The sequence below is a fragment of the Muntiacus reevesi genome, chromosome 7, assembly GCF_963930625.1.
Source record: "Muntiacus reevesi chromosome 7, mMunRee1.1, whole genome shotgun sequence".
Lineage (NCBI taxonomy): Eukaryota > Metazoa > Chordata > Mammalia > Artiodactyla > Cervidae > Muntiacus > Muntiacus reevesi.
In genome coordinates, this window is record NC_089255.1 from 4,778,643 (window position 1) to 4,795,368 (window position 16,726).

Here is a 16,726-nt window from a genome sequence, read left to right on the forward strand (position 1 = left end):
ACAGCTAAATAGGAATTTCTGTTCCTAAACACGCATGTCCGAAAACAAAACAGGGAGTCACTTATCTGAACAACCATGTCAGGCAATCAGGGAGCAAACCGTTCTCTTTCCACCGTCTTGGGCCCTGTGGGGGCCTGTTGGGAACAGGACTTTTAAAATGACAAATATGTCTGGTAGGCTGTGGTCCAAGGCCATCTTTGCTGGCTATAAGCAGGGTCTATGGAGCCAGAGGGAACACACAACTCTCTTGAAAACTGAAGGTGTATATGCTCGAAATGAACTGAATTCTATCTAGGCAAGAGATGTGGTTATGTGTACAAAGCAAAGGACGTACACAGTGATGCCTGGAGGAAAACCTAATAAAACCAGAGTAATCTGGGAAAAGATAGCTCACGCTCATGGAAACAGTGAGATAGCTCGTGCCAAATTCTGAAGCAACCTTCTTACAAAGGCCATTGGACACAGAATCTGTGTGATGCTGGATGCTGTACTCTTCAAGGATTTAAACTTATTGAAAAGTAAATCAATAAAAGTGTGGCTAAAAAAAAAAAACAGGGAAGAAAAAAACCCAGGGAATGAAATCCAAATAAAAAGACAGAAAAAACAAAAATAAGGCCAGAAATTAAAGAAACAGGAAAAAATAACAGAGGACCAACAAGAGCAAAATGTGGTTCTTTGAGAAAGATTAATAAAATTAATAAACCACTGGTAAAACTAAGTAGGAAAGAAAGAAAGAAAAGATACATAAAACAGTATTAGAAATAAAAAGGAAATATCACCACGGGTCCTAAGAGATTTAAAATGTGAAAGATATTAACAACTTTGTTCCTATCAACTAGGTGAAATAAACTAGAAGAGTTGTCCATTCATCTCTTATGTTCCTCTCTGTCTTAATGAGTACATGCAAGATCGTGGCTACCATCTACCTGAGCCATTTCTCAGGGCAGCATTCACAGTGGGCAGTCATGAGATATGAGGCACAGTCGCCCTCCACAGAGAACAAGCAAGCTTACTGCTTGCTCTGAGAGTGGTGGGTTCCTTAAGCTCAGTGTTGCTCAGATGTGACACAGACCCACCGCATATGTAACATCGACTTGCGCCTCATGCCACCCCCAGCGGACTTCTGAGCAAGAGGAATCACTGCAAATATGCTGAAAATAGTGGTGCTTGCTGTGTCATGAGCAACAAAACATTTTTTCTGATCCAGTTTTGCATTTTCTGCCAGAATCCATCAAACAGTAACAGGCATTGTATGTGGGGTAAAATCAAATCCCAGACCTGACAAAATGGACAGGAGGGACTCCATCCAGTGATTCCGAAGATTCCATCAGATTCTCTCCCCACAAAACAAATATAAGCTGGACAAAACAGTTAAAAACTATCACTCGAGGGCTCTGGAAATTGATTGGACGCAAACAAGTTAATAATCACTTTGAAAAATCCTGCTGAATTCTGGGTTGGAATCTGTGGCATTCTTGCCAGGAACTAACGGTTCTCATCTCCCAACCCTTGTACACACCTCAGCTTTGTTGGGGCAGCGCTACCACTGTGAGGCCAACAATGAAAGCCAGGAGCCCAAATACTGCTCTCAGTCAAGTCCACACCTGGTGTGCTGTCATAAAAACTGCAAACTTGGGAGGACATAAATGGGGAAAGCTCACAGCTCTTAGCCTGAGGTCGTGACTCAAGTGAGGTGTACAGCAGACCAGTGGACTAGCCAAAAATCTACTAGGAGATTCTGGAGATGAGCGAGCCCACTGAAGGTCAAGGTCAGCTCATCACTTACCTTTGCGTGACTGGGAGGTTACATGTACACGGGGAGAAACACGCCTGCCCCTGCAGATACCTGCGTTTGAACCCTGGTTCTGGCACTAACTGTGTGACCTTTGGCAAATCAGTTTAATCATTCTGTGTGTCAGTTTCTTAATCTGTGAAGTGGGAAAGAGCAGTGCTAAGAGGAACACAAATTATACTGAATGTAGAACACAGTGCAGCAGGCATATAGTATTACTAAACTGTTCACTGTTCACTTGCTCAGTCCTGTCCGACTTTGCACCCCATGGACTGCAGCATGCGAGGCCTCCCTGTCCATCACCAACTCCCGGAGTTTATTCAAACTCATGTCCATTGAGTCGGTGATGCCATCCAGCCATCTCCTCCTCTGTCATCCCCTTCTCCTCCTGCCCTCAATCTTTCCCAGCATCAGGGTCTTTTCCAATGAGTCAGCTCTTTGAATCAGGTGGCAAATGTATTGGAGTTTCAGCTTCAGCATCAGTCCTTCCAATGAACACTCAGGACTGATCTCCTCTAGGATGGACTGGCTGGATCTCCTTGCAGTCCAAGGGACTCTCAAGAGGCTTCAACACCACAGTTTGAAAGCATCAATTTCTTCGGCGCTCAGCTTCCTTTATAGTCCAACTCTCACATACATACATGACTACTGGAAAAACCATAGCTTTGGCTAGACTAGGAACTTTGTTGGCAAAGTAATGTCTCTGCTTTTTAACATGCTGTCTAGGTTGGTCATAACTTTTCTTCCCAGGAGCAAGTGTCTTTTAATTTCATGACTGCAGTCACCATCTGCAATGATTAAAGGAGCCCAAGAAAATAAACTCTGTCACTGTTTCCACAGTTTCCCCATCTACTTGCCATGAAGTGATGGGAAGAGATGATGCATAGTTTTCTGAAGAATGCTGAGTTTTAAGCCAAATTTTTCACTCTCCTCTTTCACTTTCATCATGAGGCTCTTTAGTTCTTCTTCAATTTCTGTCATAAGGGTGGTGTCATCTGCATATCTGAAGTTATTGATATTTCTCCTGGCAATCTTGATTCCAGCTTGTGCTTCCTCCAACCCAGCGTTTCTTATGATGTACTCTGCATATAAGTTAAATAAGCAGGGTGACAATATACAGCCTTGGCGTACTCCTTTTCCTATTTGGAACCAGCCTGTTCCATGTTCAGTTCTAGCTGTTACTTCCTGACCTGCATACAGATATCTCAAGTACGTCAGGTGGTCTGGTATTCCCGTCTCTTGAAGAATTTTACACAGTTTGCTGTGATCCACAGTCAAAGGCTTTGGCGTAGTCAATAAAGCAGCTGTTTCTCTGGCACTCTCTTGCTTTTTTGATGATCTGGCAGATGTTGGCAATTTGATCTCTGGTTCCTCTGCCTTTTCTAAATCCAGCTTGAACATATGTAAGTTCACAGTTCACATACTTTTGAAGCCTGGCTTGAAGAATTTTGAGCATTACTTGGCTAGCATGTGAGGTGAGTGCAATTGTGTGCTGGTTTGAGCATTCTTTGGCATTGCTCTTTTTTGGGACTGGAATGAACACTGACCTTTTGCAGTCCTGTGGCCACTGCTGAGTTTTCCAAGTTCGCTGGCATACTGAGTGCAGCACTTTCAATCTTTACTTTTTTTGTTTGTTTGTTTACTGTTACTACTTCTCCAAACGTGTTTACAAACACCTGCGTCAGCACTCGGGGCAGGTGTCTGAGACTCACTCTCGGCGTACTGAGTCAGTCTGACGGTCATGGCAGACTGAGAAGGGTGTTTTCTACAAGCTGACTAGGTGATTCTTATACCACCAATATTTGAGAACTATTGTTTTTAAGTAAGATTGATAGTTTTCTGCTTGGGATCTTTGTCCATGTGCCTTGAAGGTACAAACTATTGCATTTACTTCAGTATCCACACTGCTGAGCACACAGTAGGTAGTCAAACGTCGATTAATTAACAGAAAGCTTTATTTAAAGTCAGTCAACATCCAGCTCTGCAATTCCCATCATGCAGATAAGTAACAAAGTAGGCTTGGAGTTTAAACCTTTGCACTAATATAAAAGAGCTAAAATGACTCTTATAGAGCAGTGATTCTTTAATAAAACTTTGTGAATCATGAACTCCAAGAATGTGATAAACACTATAAACTCTCTTCAGAAGACTAAAGATATGTTAAACCTTGCAAATAATTTTAAGGGGTTCACCTTTAAAAAAAAAAAATCTCATCTAAAAACTGATTTATAAAAACTCTCATGTAAAAACTTTGTTTTTTTTTTAAAACAAAACACTAGGTTCTTATTTATCACTGAATCCCTATTACTAGAAAAAAGGCTAGAGCGAGCATACTTGGCACTAAATAAATATCTGCTTAATGAATAAATGAGTCACTGGTCAAAGGATGTTATCATCTGGAATTCCTTGAGTCACCCAATGGTGATGTAAAATAGAGAATGAAAGCACAGAGACTGTGTATCTTTTTCATAACTAAGTTGTAACCTTGAACTTCTACAAGTTGGAAATAAAAAAACAGGTCATTTGGACAATGTTTCCACTTAAGATGAAACATGAGGAAAAACAATATATACCTTACGACATAAGACAGAATTTACCTTGTCAAATTCAGGAAGTTTGTACCCTCACTCTAGGGCAGCACCCTTGGGCTCCAGTCTAGAGCAACAGGCACCTCACCACTTTTGGTGGATACCAAACCCAACCTTTGTCTTTTCAACTCTTGTTGATGAAAATACAACTCAGCTTCTCAACTTATTTCTCTAGATTGGTAGCCACCCCATGGCAAAAGAGGGCTTTACTATTAATATTTCCTGAACTCAACCTAGAAAAAAAGAAAATCATAAAAAGCTGAAATCAATGAAACAGACATTAAATATATACCAAGGAAAACAATGGAAATAGTGGCTCTCATATATATAAAATGGAGTATTACTCAGCCATAAGAAGGAATGAAATCTTGCCATTTGCGACAACTGGTAGACAGGATAAAGAAGTCAGTCAAACAGAGAAAGGCAAATACCGTATTTCACTTATATGTGGAATCCAAACACGAACAACAAAAAAAACCAGAAATAGGCATAGATACAGGTAATAAACAGGTGGTTGTCAGAGGGAAGGGAACAGAGGGATGAATGAAACAGGTGAGAGAAATTATGGGGTACAAATTTCCATACAAAATAAATAAGTTACTGGGATGAAGTGTACAGTGTGGGGAATACACTCAATAACAACAGAACATGTTTGTATGGTGACAGAGGAAGCTAGACTCATCATAATGACCATTTTACAATGTACAGAAATACTGAATCACTATGTTGTATGCCAGAACTGGGCATAGTGCTATAGGACAACAACCAAACAACCTCATAGAAAATGAGATCAGATTTGTGGTTATCAGAGGTAGAGATGTTCTCGGGGGCGAGGGGGAACTGAATGAAGGTGGGCAAAAGGCATCAACTACCAGTTATAAGATAAATAAGCACTAAGGATGTAAAGTATATGATCAATATAAGTAACATTGCTGTATATTATACATGAAAGTTGCTAAGAGAATTGTTAAGAACTCATAAGAACTCTCATCACAAAAGTTTTTAAAAAATTTTTATTATGTATCTATATGAGATGATGGATGTTCACTGAAATTACTGTGGTAATCATTTCACAATGTATATAAGTCAAATCATTCTGCTGTACACCTTAAATTTATACAGTGCTGTATGTCAATCATATTCCAATAAAAAGGGAAAAAAATACTGGCTTTTTGGATTAATAAAAAACAATAAAAGTGATAAGCCTCTGGTAAGACTGGTCAAGTAAAAAAGAAAGAAGATACAAATATCTTATGTAATACACAGTGGTATAAACTTGTATACTACATATAGTAGTATTAGGAATGAAAAGCAGGACATCAGTATAGATCTGGGATAAAATTTAAAAAGGAAGAAATAATACTGTGCTAATAAATTTAAAAATGTATATGAAATGGACAGACCTGCAGGAATATTCCATTTATCGGTGTTACATACTAATAGAAAGTCTTACTAATTAAAAAAAGTGAAATCAGCATCCCACAAAAACCACACCAGACTCCAACCAAACACACTTCACCTTAGATTTGTAATAAAACATTTAAGGAAGAGTAATGTAAATCTTACAGAAGCTCCTCCAGAAACTAGGGGAAAAAAGCCACTCTAACATCATATATGGATATGTACTCTTGATAAACAAACCAAATCCAGTTATCAAAAACTAACATCACATCATGACTAGACTTGTTTTACTTCAGAAGAAGGTTGGTTTAATAATAGGAAAGCAATTCTCTGACCACATAAAAAGAATAACGAGAATAAAGGTGGCAAACAATCATTTTCGTCAATAAATTCAGAAAAAAGTTTTTGATAAAATTCAACAGCATTTAGATCATAAAAAATTCTTTGCAAACTAAGAATAGAAGGGAAATTTCTCAATTTAGTAAAAATACCATAAACCGTCCATGGATACCTTGGAAAGCATTCCTAGAGAACAGAAAAAAAACAAGAATGTCTGAAATGATTTCTATTCAGCATTGTAGTGGAGGTCTCTGCAAATGTAATTAGACAAGGAAAACAAAGAAAAGAAAGCTGTGAGAAACAGGAAGACAAATCTGTCCTGACTTGCAGATGATACAACTATATACAAAAAAGTCCAAAAGAATATACAAATTACGAGAATTGACAAAAGAATTTAGCCAAGTGCTGAATAGAAGAATCAATCTAAAAGTTGTATTTCCACAATACTGTATTTGTATCAGCCAACAAATGAAAAATAAGCAATTTAAGGATTATAATAGCATGAAAAAAAATAAAGAAAACAAGATTAATTTAACAGAAGTATACGAACTCATCTATGAAGAAGATTACAAATCTTTATCAAAAGGTCTAAAGACCGTAACAATGCAAATAGGTTCATACAATGGAAAATGCACTATTAAAAAAAGGAAACTGTTCATACACTAAATACAATTTTTAATCAAAATTCTAACAGATTTATTTTGTTTTGAGATTTATTTTGAAATTTGTGTAACTCTGAGCTTTGTTTAAAAGTGTAAAGAACAGATTACAGCCAATATCTTGAAGAACAAGGTAGAAACATTTGTTTTACCAATATCAAGAACTGTTAAAGCTTTAGTAATTAAGATAGGATGTTACTGGTGTATGAACAAAATGTTAATGGAATAAAACAGAGCCCAGAAATAGACTCAGATAAATATGGGCACTTAACAGATGAAAGATTTGGCATGGCAAATCAACAGATGAGTTTTTAAGGGGTGGGGGAGCAAACCTGTACACCTACCTCATCCCAAACACAAAACTCAATTCAAGTAGAAGACAAAACTATCATATTTTAGAACATAGTACAGAAGATATTCATGACCTCAGGATAGAGAAGTATTTCTTTAACAACACATTAAAACACCAACAAGATGGGAAAAGACTGATGTATTTCACTAGAAGCAGAAAGATAAACACAAACTGTGAGAAGATATTTGAAATAGTTATAACCAAAGGATTAATCTTCTGAATATATAAAGGAATCCCGTTAATCAAGACATTCAATTTTTTTAAATGGGTAAAATATTTGAACAAGGATTTCACGAAAGAGGAAATCCATGTGGTAGACAAACCTGAGGAAAAAAATAACCTCATAGAAATATGATTCAACAGTGAGGTTTGACAGCAGTTTCTTTAAAAATATACACATATATCTAGAAAAATAACTGAAAAACATCAAAATGGATAACAGACTTATGGGTGGATTTTATTCTTCAAATCATTATTTCTCAAATTCTTTCTTTGGCTGCAACGGGGCTTAGTTGCAGCATGTGGGATCTAGTTTCCTGACCAGGAACTGAACCCAGGCCCCCTGCATTTGGAGCATGGAATCTTAGCCACTGGACCACCAGGGAAGCGCCTCTCAAATTCTTTAGTGTTGCCTTTACGACATTACAAACCCAGGAGGCTTTCTAAAGTTTTAAAAGTCTAACAGCACAAATGTGGAACTTTCCATTGTTACTGGTGAAAGCACTGATACTATTGCTTTAAGAAGTTAGATGTCACCTAGTGAAGACACACATACTCTCTACGCAAACATTCCACTCCTGGATGTATCCTCAAAGTCACTTAGTCGTGTCCAACTCTTTGCAACCCCATGGACTGTATAGTCCATGGAATCTCCAGGCCAGAATACTGGAGTGGGTAGCCTTTCCCGTCTCCAGGGGATCTTCCCAACCCAGGAATCGAACCCAGGTCTCCTGCATTTGCAGGTGCATTCTTTACCAACTGAGCTATCAGGGACCCTGGTGTTCTCAAGGGATGATACATATGTGGCAAACAGGACATAATGTACAAAAATGTTCATAGTGGCTTTAGAACAGCAAAACCCTAGGAAAAATTCAAATGCCATCATAGTAGAAAAGACCATAGCTTTGGTATATTTATATGATGGACTACTACACAGTAATAAAACTACAGCTCTATGCATTAACATGGATGACTTCACTAAACAAAGTCAGAAAGGAACATATGTAACATCTAATTTATTAAATAGGATTTAATATTCCATTACACTTTATTTATTAATGTTTACTTTTGCCTGATTTTTTAGACATTTTTCAGCAATGCAGACATCAGTACTATTCAAAGTCGTGTCCAATGACCATACTGAACTGTTACTGGCTGATGAGGATGGCAGCACGTGAGTAAGCACGCATTTAGGCAGGCTGACAGCAATTTGATATTAACAAAATATTCAAACACATGATTTTGAATTTACTAGTAGAAAACTCTGAGTTTGTGATTACCTGGAAAATTTTTTTAAAGTGTGAGAACTAGCATACGTAACTAGTAAAAAGAAAAAAATTTTTCATTACAAGCGAAACACTGGTTATCTCTAATGAGGAAATTCAGTGATGTAGTCAAGAAAGGATACACAGAGCCTTTTATGGTGCTGGCAATACTACATTTCTTAATCTGAGCATGGGTTATTGAGTATGTGCTTTATACTTTTATTTCTCTCTAAGCTGTACATGTTTAATACCCTGTTTATACTTCTTAAGTTTTAAAAATTTGTTATAGATAATACCAATTCTTTAAAAATATATACATTAATCTATAGACTGAAACACATCAAAGTAAATGGTGGACTACTGGTCAGTTTTACTCTGTGAACCACAATTTCTGAAATTCCTGTGTTCCCTTCTCTTTTTAAGGTAGTAGTGAGTGAGTGACTGAAAGTTGCTCAGTCGTGTCCAACTCTTTGCGATCCCATGGACTTGACACACCATGGGATTCTCCAGGCCAGAACACTGGAGTGGGTAGCCTTTCCCTTCTCCAGGGGATCTTCCCAACCCAGAGATCGAACCCAGGTCTCCCGCATTGCAGGCGGATTCTTTACCAGCTGAGCCACAAGGCAGTAGTAGTCACTAGGAATCACAGCACTAAAATCACACCATGCCAAACCCTGTGTTATTTCTAGATTTCAGCAAGGAGCGTAAATAAAATGGATAAAATGGAGAAATGTAGACTGAAAAATAGCATATATTGTGGTTTAGCGATAGCATCCCTGTATTTTCCTCTAGAATTTGGAAACAACCGAGATGGAGAAGTTTTTCAGGAGATCACCTTTACTAGTAACAAGATATTTTTTGATCTGTACCAATAAATAGACATCCCTGATTTAGAGATTATTTCACTCACCTGCTGGCCCAGCTAGACAACCATGCTCCCTCCCCACTCTGGAAGAGGACAAAGCAAAATGCCATGGGGAGTAAGTCTTTTGATCTGTGTATTTTCTTGCTCCTTTAGCACCCTCTAGGTATCTTAGAAACCTCAAGTTCTTTCTGCTTCATGACTTACTTAACATTAGCTCCTTACATAGCTATCTCATCTCCCCGAACTGTTATGTTCCTGGAGGTCAGATTATCTTACTCATTTTTGAAACTCCTAGCAGATTATTATGTACACAATGGAATTCTGTATTTGTTACATATTATTTAAGAGCCATATGAGCTTAGGTTACAGTAAGAACTTTAAGAACTAAAGAAAGATCAATAGATTAAATTGAACCAATGACAAAAACATAGCTGTTATTTATTAAGCACGTGTATATGATAGGAATGGAGCCTAAGTGCTTTATAATAAACATCTCATTATATTCTCATTGTAGTACAAATAAGCTTACTAACAAATGAAGAAACAGAAATATACGGAGTTAACAAGATCATTTGCGTGAGATCACCCAACATGATCTGATCTTGGCTATAACTCCAAAACCAAAGCATTGAACCACTACTGAGGTATACTGCTAAGCCTTCAGAGATCCCTCTTTATTGGTATTTGTAGGTACTACCCCATAGTGGTTGAGAAAGAGGGGTCTGGGACCACAGTGCCATGGCTCATATTCATATTTTGCTAATTACTGATATACGGTCAGGTTTCTTAACCTCCATTTCCTCATCTGTAAAATGGGAATAATATCCTTACTTCAGAGGATTATTGCAAAGATGCAATGGGTCAACACAAGTAAAAGACTGATGTTAACCTGTATTACTGTTATTTATCTGCTACTTTTGTAGACTTGGGCCTAGGAGCCAGAGTGTCCCCCAAGACATTATAAAGGGGGAACAACATTGAGAAAACTTTATATTATACAATCAAATGTTACCTTACCTAAAAACTAAGAAGCTTTTTAGGGAATTGAAGGCTAAACTTCCTTTCCCCCCAACTTTCAGTAAGAAAACCAAAAAGGTTAAAAAGTAAGGTGATTAGAGGTTGTATTCCTCTTCTTTAACTTACTTTGTTGGTCAGTCCCTAAAATGTTCCAATGAAATATGAAATAAATTATCACTCTCTTGCTACAAAACTGCACTCCAAGGTCTAAGTTGATAAGGAGCTTTAAAAAGACTTAAATCTTGACAGAAATAAGTGGAGTCAGTTTGTTGAAAGTTGTTTTTTTATTCTACAAGAATTGATTGGTACAATCCTGCAGAACCAACATGTGTCATTTAGACAAATTTCTTTTTCTTTTCAAAAGTAAATGAAAACGCCCTCTAAATAATTTATTTATCAATTTGTTTAATTTTTGAAAAGTCAATAGGGTCTGCTTTGTCCTATTTAACCATAAATGTTACACATTTACAAACTGAAGCAAAACTGGAGAGTAGAGATTTAAAGAAAATCTTTAAAAGAATTTAAAGCAATTTTAATTGCTTTTCAGTCCACTGTGTTTTCAAAGTTGATTATCATCAAGCCAGGATGAAAGCTGTGAACCCCAGACCATCTGCTTCTTTAATAAAAAGAATGTTTAGATTATTAACAAAGTAATATCTTTAAATGTTATCATCACACAGTTGGAATTTTAGTATAAACTTGCATATCATGTCCCTTTCCATTATTTATTCTACTTTAAAAATATATACAGCTAATGATGTTTAAATTAAGTATTCTGAGCCACATGTCCAAATATAAACATTTGAGAAATTCAAACTGCAGCAACAAGTTATGAAAGGATTAAAGAAAAAAGATGAGCTACAAATTATATAGGAGAAGGAAAAGTTCTACTTAATATTCATATCCAGGTAGATATGTATTTTCTAATTTTTATATACATACCTAATTGAATATAGACAAGCCATCAAACTTTAACCAGTTACAGACTAGACTAAGTCAGTACTATTTTCTACAACAGGTAACAGTGGTGATTTAAAACTTTTTAACATACTTTAATAGTTTTATCACAAGTTATTTGTGGTAATAGTCTTTAAATATCATGAAGTTTAGATAGGTACAGATTAAATAACTATTATCTATGCCAAACCTGGCACTCTGATGATACCCATCTCTGCTTAATTATGGTGTTAACTATCGGAACACAACAGAGCAGGCAGGTAACCAGAAAAGGACATTCAACATACTCTCAGGTTTATCACTGTAACAGGACTGTTTAAAATCTGCAAATCTAAACACAGAGGGACACTTAAAAAGCTGCAGGACAAGAACCCCAACAGTCTGTAAAATCTTAAACTTCAGTTCTTAATCCATTGATAAATATTGTTGAAAGAGTAGCTATTTGGTCTTCAAACATTTTAGAATTAAAGAGTTGAAAGTATGTTCATCTTTTGCTACACTGTCGCACTTTAAATTAGCAAGCAGGACAACCTGAATTCATCTTGCTCTTACATGCAGAAGTGTATGTGCATTTTAAGACAACTTAGAATTAAGAGCTAACTTTTAGTTGGTGGCAGTTAAGTGATTTAAATTGCGGTCCGATCTGTATTCTGTAGTACCACATACCAAAGTCCTAAAAATATGCATCATGTTCAGCACTCATCACTTTCAGGTAGGGGGGGAAAACATGGCAATAAGCAGTCGTAATTTTTTTTTTAAACAGCATAAGAGCTTTAAACACAATTTTGCATCATCTTGTATTCTATCCTAGAATACCTGGAACAAAATCTTATTTCAGTCAGCTCAATCTATGCAAGTTATAAAATACAAACACAGACTAAATCCTATAGTGTACAGAAAATGCACTATTTAATACTCATTAAATGCAGTACAGTCAATGAAGATTATCAAACAAGAAACACACACACAGCATTCTAAATGTTTAAATCATCTTAGGACTGCTAAATCAGAGATTGTACAAATTACATGTGCAAGGCAAAAAACAAACAAAAAAAACCCCAAAAAACAAAGAAGAAAAAGAAAAAACCAAAGAACCTAACTTCTCAGTGCATCACACCCACTAGAATAAAATGTATGGCACTGTTACACTTTTATATTAACAACTGTCAATTAAAGCTAGGAGTGACTCCCGACATTAAAGCCACATTAGAGCAAGAATTAGCCAATTCAATGTTTAATGAAACAGATCACCTTTTTTCTTTGTAAAAGCACTGAAAATGTAATGTGTGCTGACAACTCACTAAAAGTTTTCTCATGTCATTTGCTCCCCATTGTAGTGTCTTAAATTATTCTGTAATTATTCTACCTGTTAACAACAGTCTGATTTTTAAGGTCTCTGTAAACGCTGTTACTGAAACATACTAGTTCCTGTGTGGTAAAAACGTCTTTATGAAAAAAATTAACATATCTGGTCATAGATCGTAGAATAAACCCAAACAACAAAATGACATTTTTCAAGCTACTGAGAAATAAATTAAACCATGATGTGTCAATTTAAAATTATATCAATATTAACTAACATTTCTATGGTAGATTTTTTTCCTCATAAAATTAAACAATGCAGAATAGGGTTTGGGCTACAGTTAATCACATATGGTTTTCTTAAAAACAAAACTTTATTTACTATAAACAACTAAAAGGTAATTTTCCTCCTCTACAACACGTCGGCATTAAATTGAAGGCTTTGTTTAAAATATCCACTGCTTACAAGAAAAGTACTTTTAAAAGGATAAGAGGAATCAAAATTACCAAAGTTTAGTGTGCCAAGAGTAGATAGAAACAACCCAGAAAAGTATAGATCATTGTGTTGAATATTTATGAATAGCCCAAAATAAGTCCCAAAGTTTTTCTACCTTTACAAATAAAAAAAGGTGTCCTTTCCACAGCTTGGGGATATGCATTGTACATCCCCCCCACAACAAGTGTATGAGTAAGGTTCTAAAAATGTTGCCATATTAAGTTCTTCGGTACCTAAAATTAATTAGAGGACAGCAATATTACAGCGGCAATGGTGCATCAATTCTCAAATTACGATCCAACACGAGTTGTTGTGGTTCTTTTATCGGAGAAAAAGCTTTTCAGAAGGAACACCTGCCCTATGCTAACCACCAGCAGAATGAGGGCTTCTCCTACTGACCAGTAGGCCACTCTCGTGTTTAGATCCTCGGCTCTGCTTCGGCCTTGAGCTTCTCTCAAGCGGAAGTGAGTCTGATAGTCAATGACAGATTTCAGAGCTTCATGGATTGAAACACAGGCAGATTCCATCTAAAGAGAAAGAGTTTCAGTTAGTAGGTTTCATACTTTCTGTACAGTCCATCTAGCATATCCATCGTTTCCTTCAATCTGATCGCAAGTCCTCACGTGACTAACAACATCCCACTGAACTGGCCCTCATTCACTCATTCATGTCAGTGGTCCTGGCAGAGCAACCCCTTCCCTCGCTCCCACCAGGATGCCTGGCAGCTGGCTGCCCCAAACTGGAGTGTGGCAGCTGCGGCATCTGTACGGCGGCAGAGGACCCACGAGACAGTGAGGGCTGGTGGCGACAGAGTGTTAAGGCCAGGTTTCTTCAAGAGGAAGAATCAGGAGGAAGAGAATGGCAGGTCAGCAAATTTGACCAATAATATGCATATGAATCAAAGTCCGTATATATACAAAAGTAAGCAAAACCTGGCATAAAAATAGACTGTCAGTCAAAGTTATTTCAAGTATCTTAAAAACAGCTGAAACTTCAAAGTGGGAACTCCCCCCCCCCCAACATTTACCACTTTGCTAAGTAAGTTTCTCCCTCATTCCAGTCAACAAAACCAATATATACGTTCTCAATGGGACGTAAGTCTTATTTTCACTGTGAGTCAGTGGGCCTTCATCTGATGACATCTTACCTTTTTCTACATTACACTATTTGCTTGAGAAGGGTTAAGAGTCTAATTTTTCTGGTTGTTGTATACAAACAACCAGTTTAATATTTTTCTACTGCTGAAAATTTAATCCTGGTAGTATAATAGACATTAGAAAATAATTTAAGCACTTAATAAAATTCTACCAAAATAAGTAGAAAAGGAATAGTTATAAAAATATTTCAGATAAAGTTTCTTTAAAAAGCATGAGAGATTAGGAGGTCTACAAATTGAATTTACTGATTAGAATACTCAAACTTTTTTGTTTTTTGTTTTGTTTTGGTTCCTAGGAATGGAAGATCACCATGTACTAAAAAGAATGATTCCTAAGTTTTAGTAAGAGGTAGACAGGTGCTTCTAGCATTTCTTTGCTTTCTACGTTCTCTCAAAACGACGAACAGTCTAAGAATTCTTCCTCTGAAAAGTATGTATAAAAACAAGGATTTGACACAAGTTCAGAGCATTCAAGGAATTCTTGAAGCATGACAAAAGGGTACAGGTTAAGAATTACTGAACTAGAGAAAATCACAGAAATTAAAGAACTACTTACATGGATTCATACAATTTTTGAGGTAGTGTTAGTTTTCTTTTTCATTCTACCTTCAAAGTGGAAATGTTCTCATGTCTTCAAAAGTATAGAGACTAGTATGATGAACCCCATGTCAATAATTAAACACGGCTAATCTTATTTCACCTATCTTCCTCCCCATTCCAATTATTTTAAAGTATATCTCATATATTTTACCATTTCAGCTATACTTCTACATTTCATATTTATTTCTGAAAGGTAATTTAAAAAATATAATCCCAGTGGCACTGTAACAGAGTAAAAATAACTCCTTAAAAGTTATCAGATATAAAGCCAGTGGAAATTGCCTGACCATCTAGTGGTTAGAACTCAGAGCTTTCACTGTCTTGGCCTGGGTTTGATCCGAGGAGGGAACTAAGATTCCGCAAGTCATATGGCATGACCCGAAGGAAAAAAGACAGTGTTCAGATTTCCCCAAACACCTCAACAAAAGCTGTTTCCCAATCAGAAGGCAAACAAGGTCAATATAATCATTTAGCTGATATGTCTTTCAAGTCTTCTTTAATCTTTAGGTTTTCTTCCTGTTTTTTTGTCCCCTTCCCATCTGCTTGTTGAAAAAACGGGGTCCTCTCTCCATTAGCATTTTCCACTTTCTGGATTTTGTTGATTATTCCCCTGGTGTTCCTCTATCCTCTATATTTCTTATAAATTATGGTTGGAGCCACAGACTTCATGGGATTCAGCTGTAATATTCTGAATGGGAATACCACACAGGCAATGTAATGGACTTACTGCATTTTATCAGAAGACATGCTAATATCTACTATCTCTGCATTTGTGAATGATGATTAGATTTAGGGGATATCAGATCTATCTGTTATAAAATTCCCCACCAGTCTTTATATACGAACACCATCTACTTTACACTGTAGTCATTCTATTTATTAATGGTGAAAAAATGGTGATTTAGCAAAACACTAGCAACTTCACTCACTCACTCACTCACCATTTATTTGGCCATTTCTCAGCTGGTAATTTTTTTAAACTCTATTGCATGAACAGCTGCTTTACAGGAAACTTTTTAAAAGTGGAAAAATGTAAATAAGAAAAGCTTAAAAATATGATACAAATAAAGGAGGTTAAGTGATCCTAAAAGCATTTATCTACTTAGGTTTTTAAAGCAAGCTATCATATTACATAAATTAAAGCTGCTCAAGGTTGAGTTATAAACAATGGTCCCCAAAAAAACCTTTGTACAAAGTGCTGTTCACACATGATGCTAAAATAAAAAGAACATTACTAAAAATAAAGACATCTGAACACATCTTATTAATGTTTATAATAGGTTTATGAATTAAGGTTCTGACACACTCTTAAAAAGTGCCTCAATCACTATGTGATCTTTGGAACCTGGAAACAAGGAAATCCAATTCAAGGTTTTAATAAGAAAGTGGTAAATAATTCTTTTGGAAACCAAACTGGGTATCTTTTAGGCATACTTTAAGCTCCTACGGTATCTGAACTAGAAATAAAATAGCCCTTCTCATCACCTGAGCAGTATTTGTTCACTGACTCTAAATTTCTCTTGCTATCTTTCTCTCATTAAGCTCTTCTTCAAAATAAAATCCAATTTAGCTACCTTAACTATTTTAGGTTTTTGTTAGATGACTTACTAGTAATCTTTACTATTTAACCTTCAGTTACAGCACAAGTTATTTTAACAGCAGTCTGCGTAACACTAAATACTTGTACAAAAGTGTGTGTATGCAAATATATACATAGG

At 36.4% G+C, this 16,726-nt stretch overlaps 1 protein-coding gene and 1 pseudogene across 1 annotated transcript in view; one reads left to right on the forward strand and one right to left on the reverse strand.

Moving 5' to 3' along the window:
* TICAM2 (TIR domain containing adaptor molecule 2) overlaps nt 1-16,726 on the reverse strand; it is a 42,127-nt gene that overhangs the window by 19,277 nt on the left and 6,124 nt on the right. Inside the window, exon 3 of the mRNA XM_065940312.1 lies at nt 13,648-13,779. Coding sequence (XP_065796384.1) covers nt 13,648-13,779 — 132 coding nt within the window. The remainder of the gene's footprint in view (nt 1-13,647; nt 13,780-16,726) is intronic.
* Nucleotides 167-9,052, forward strand: LOC136171559 (large ribosomal subunit protein eL33 pseudogene; annotated as a pseudogene).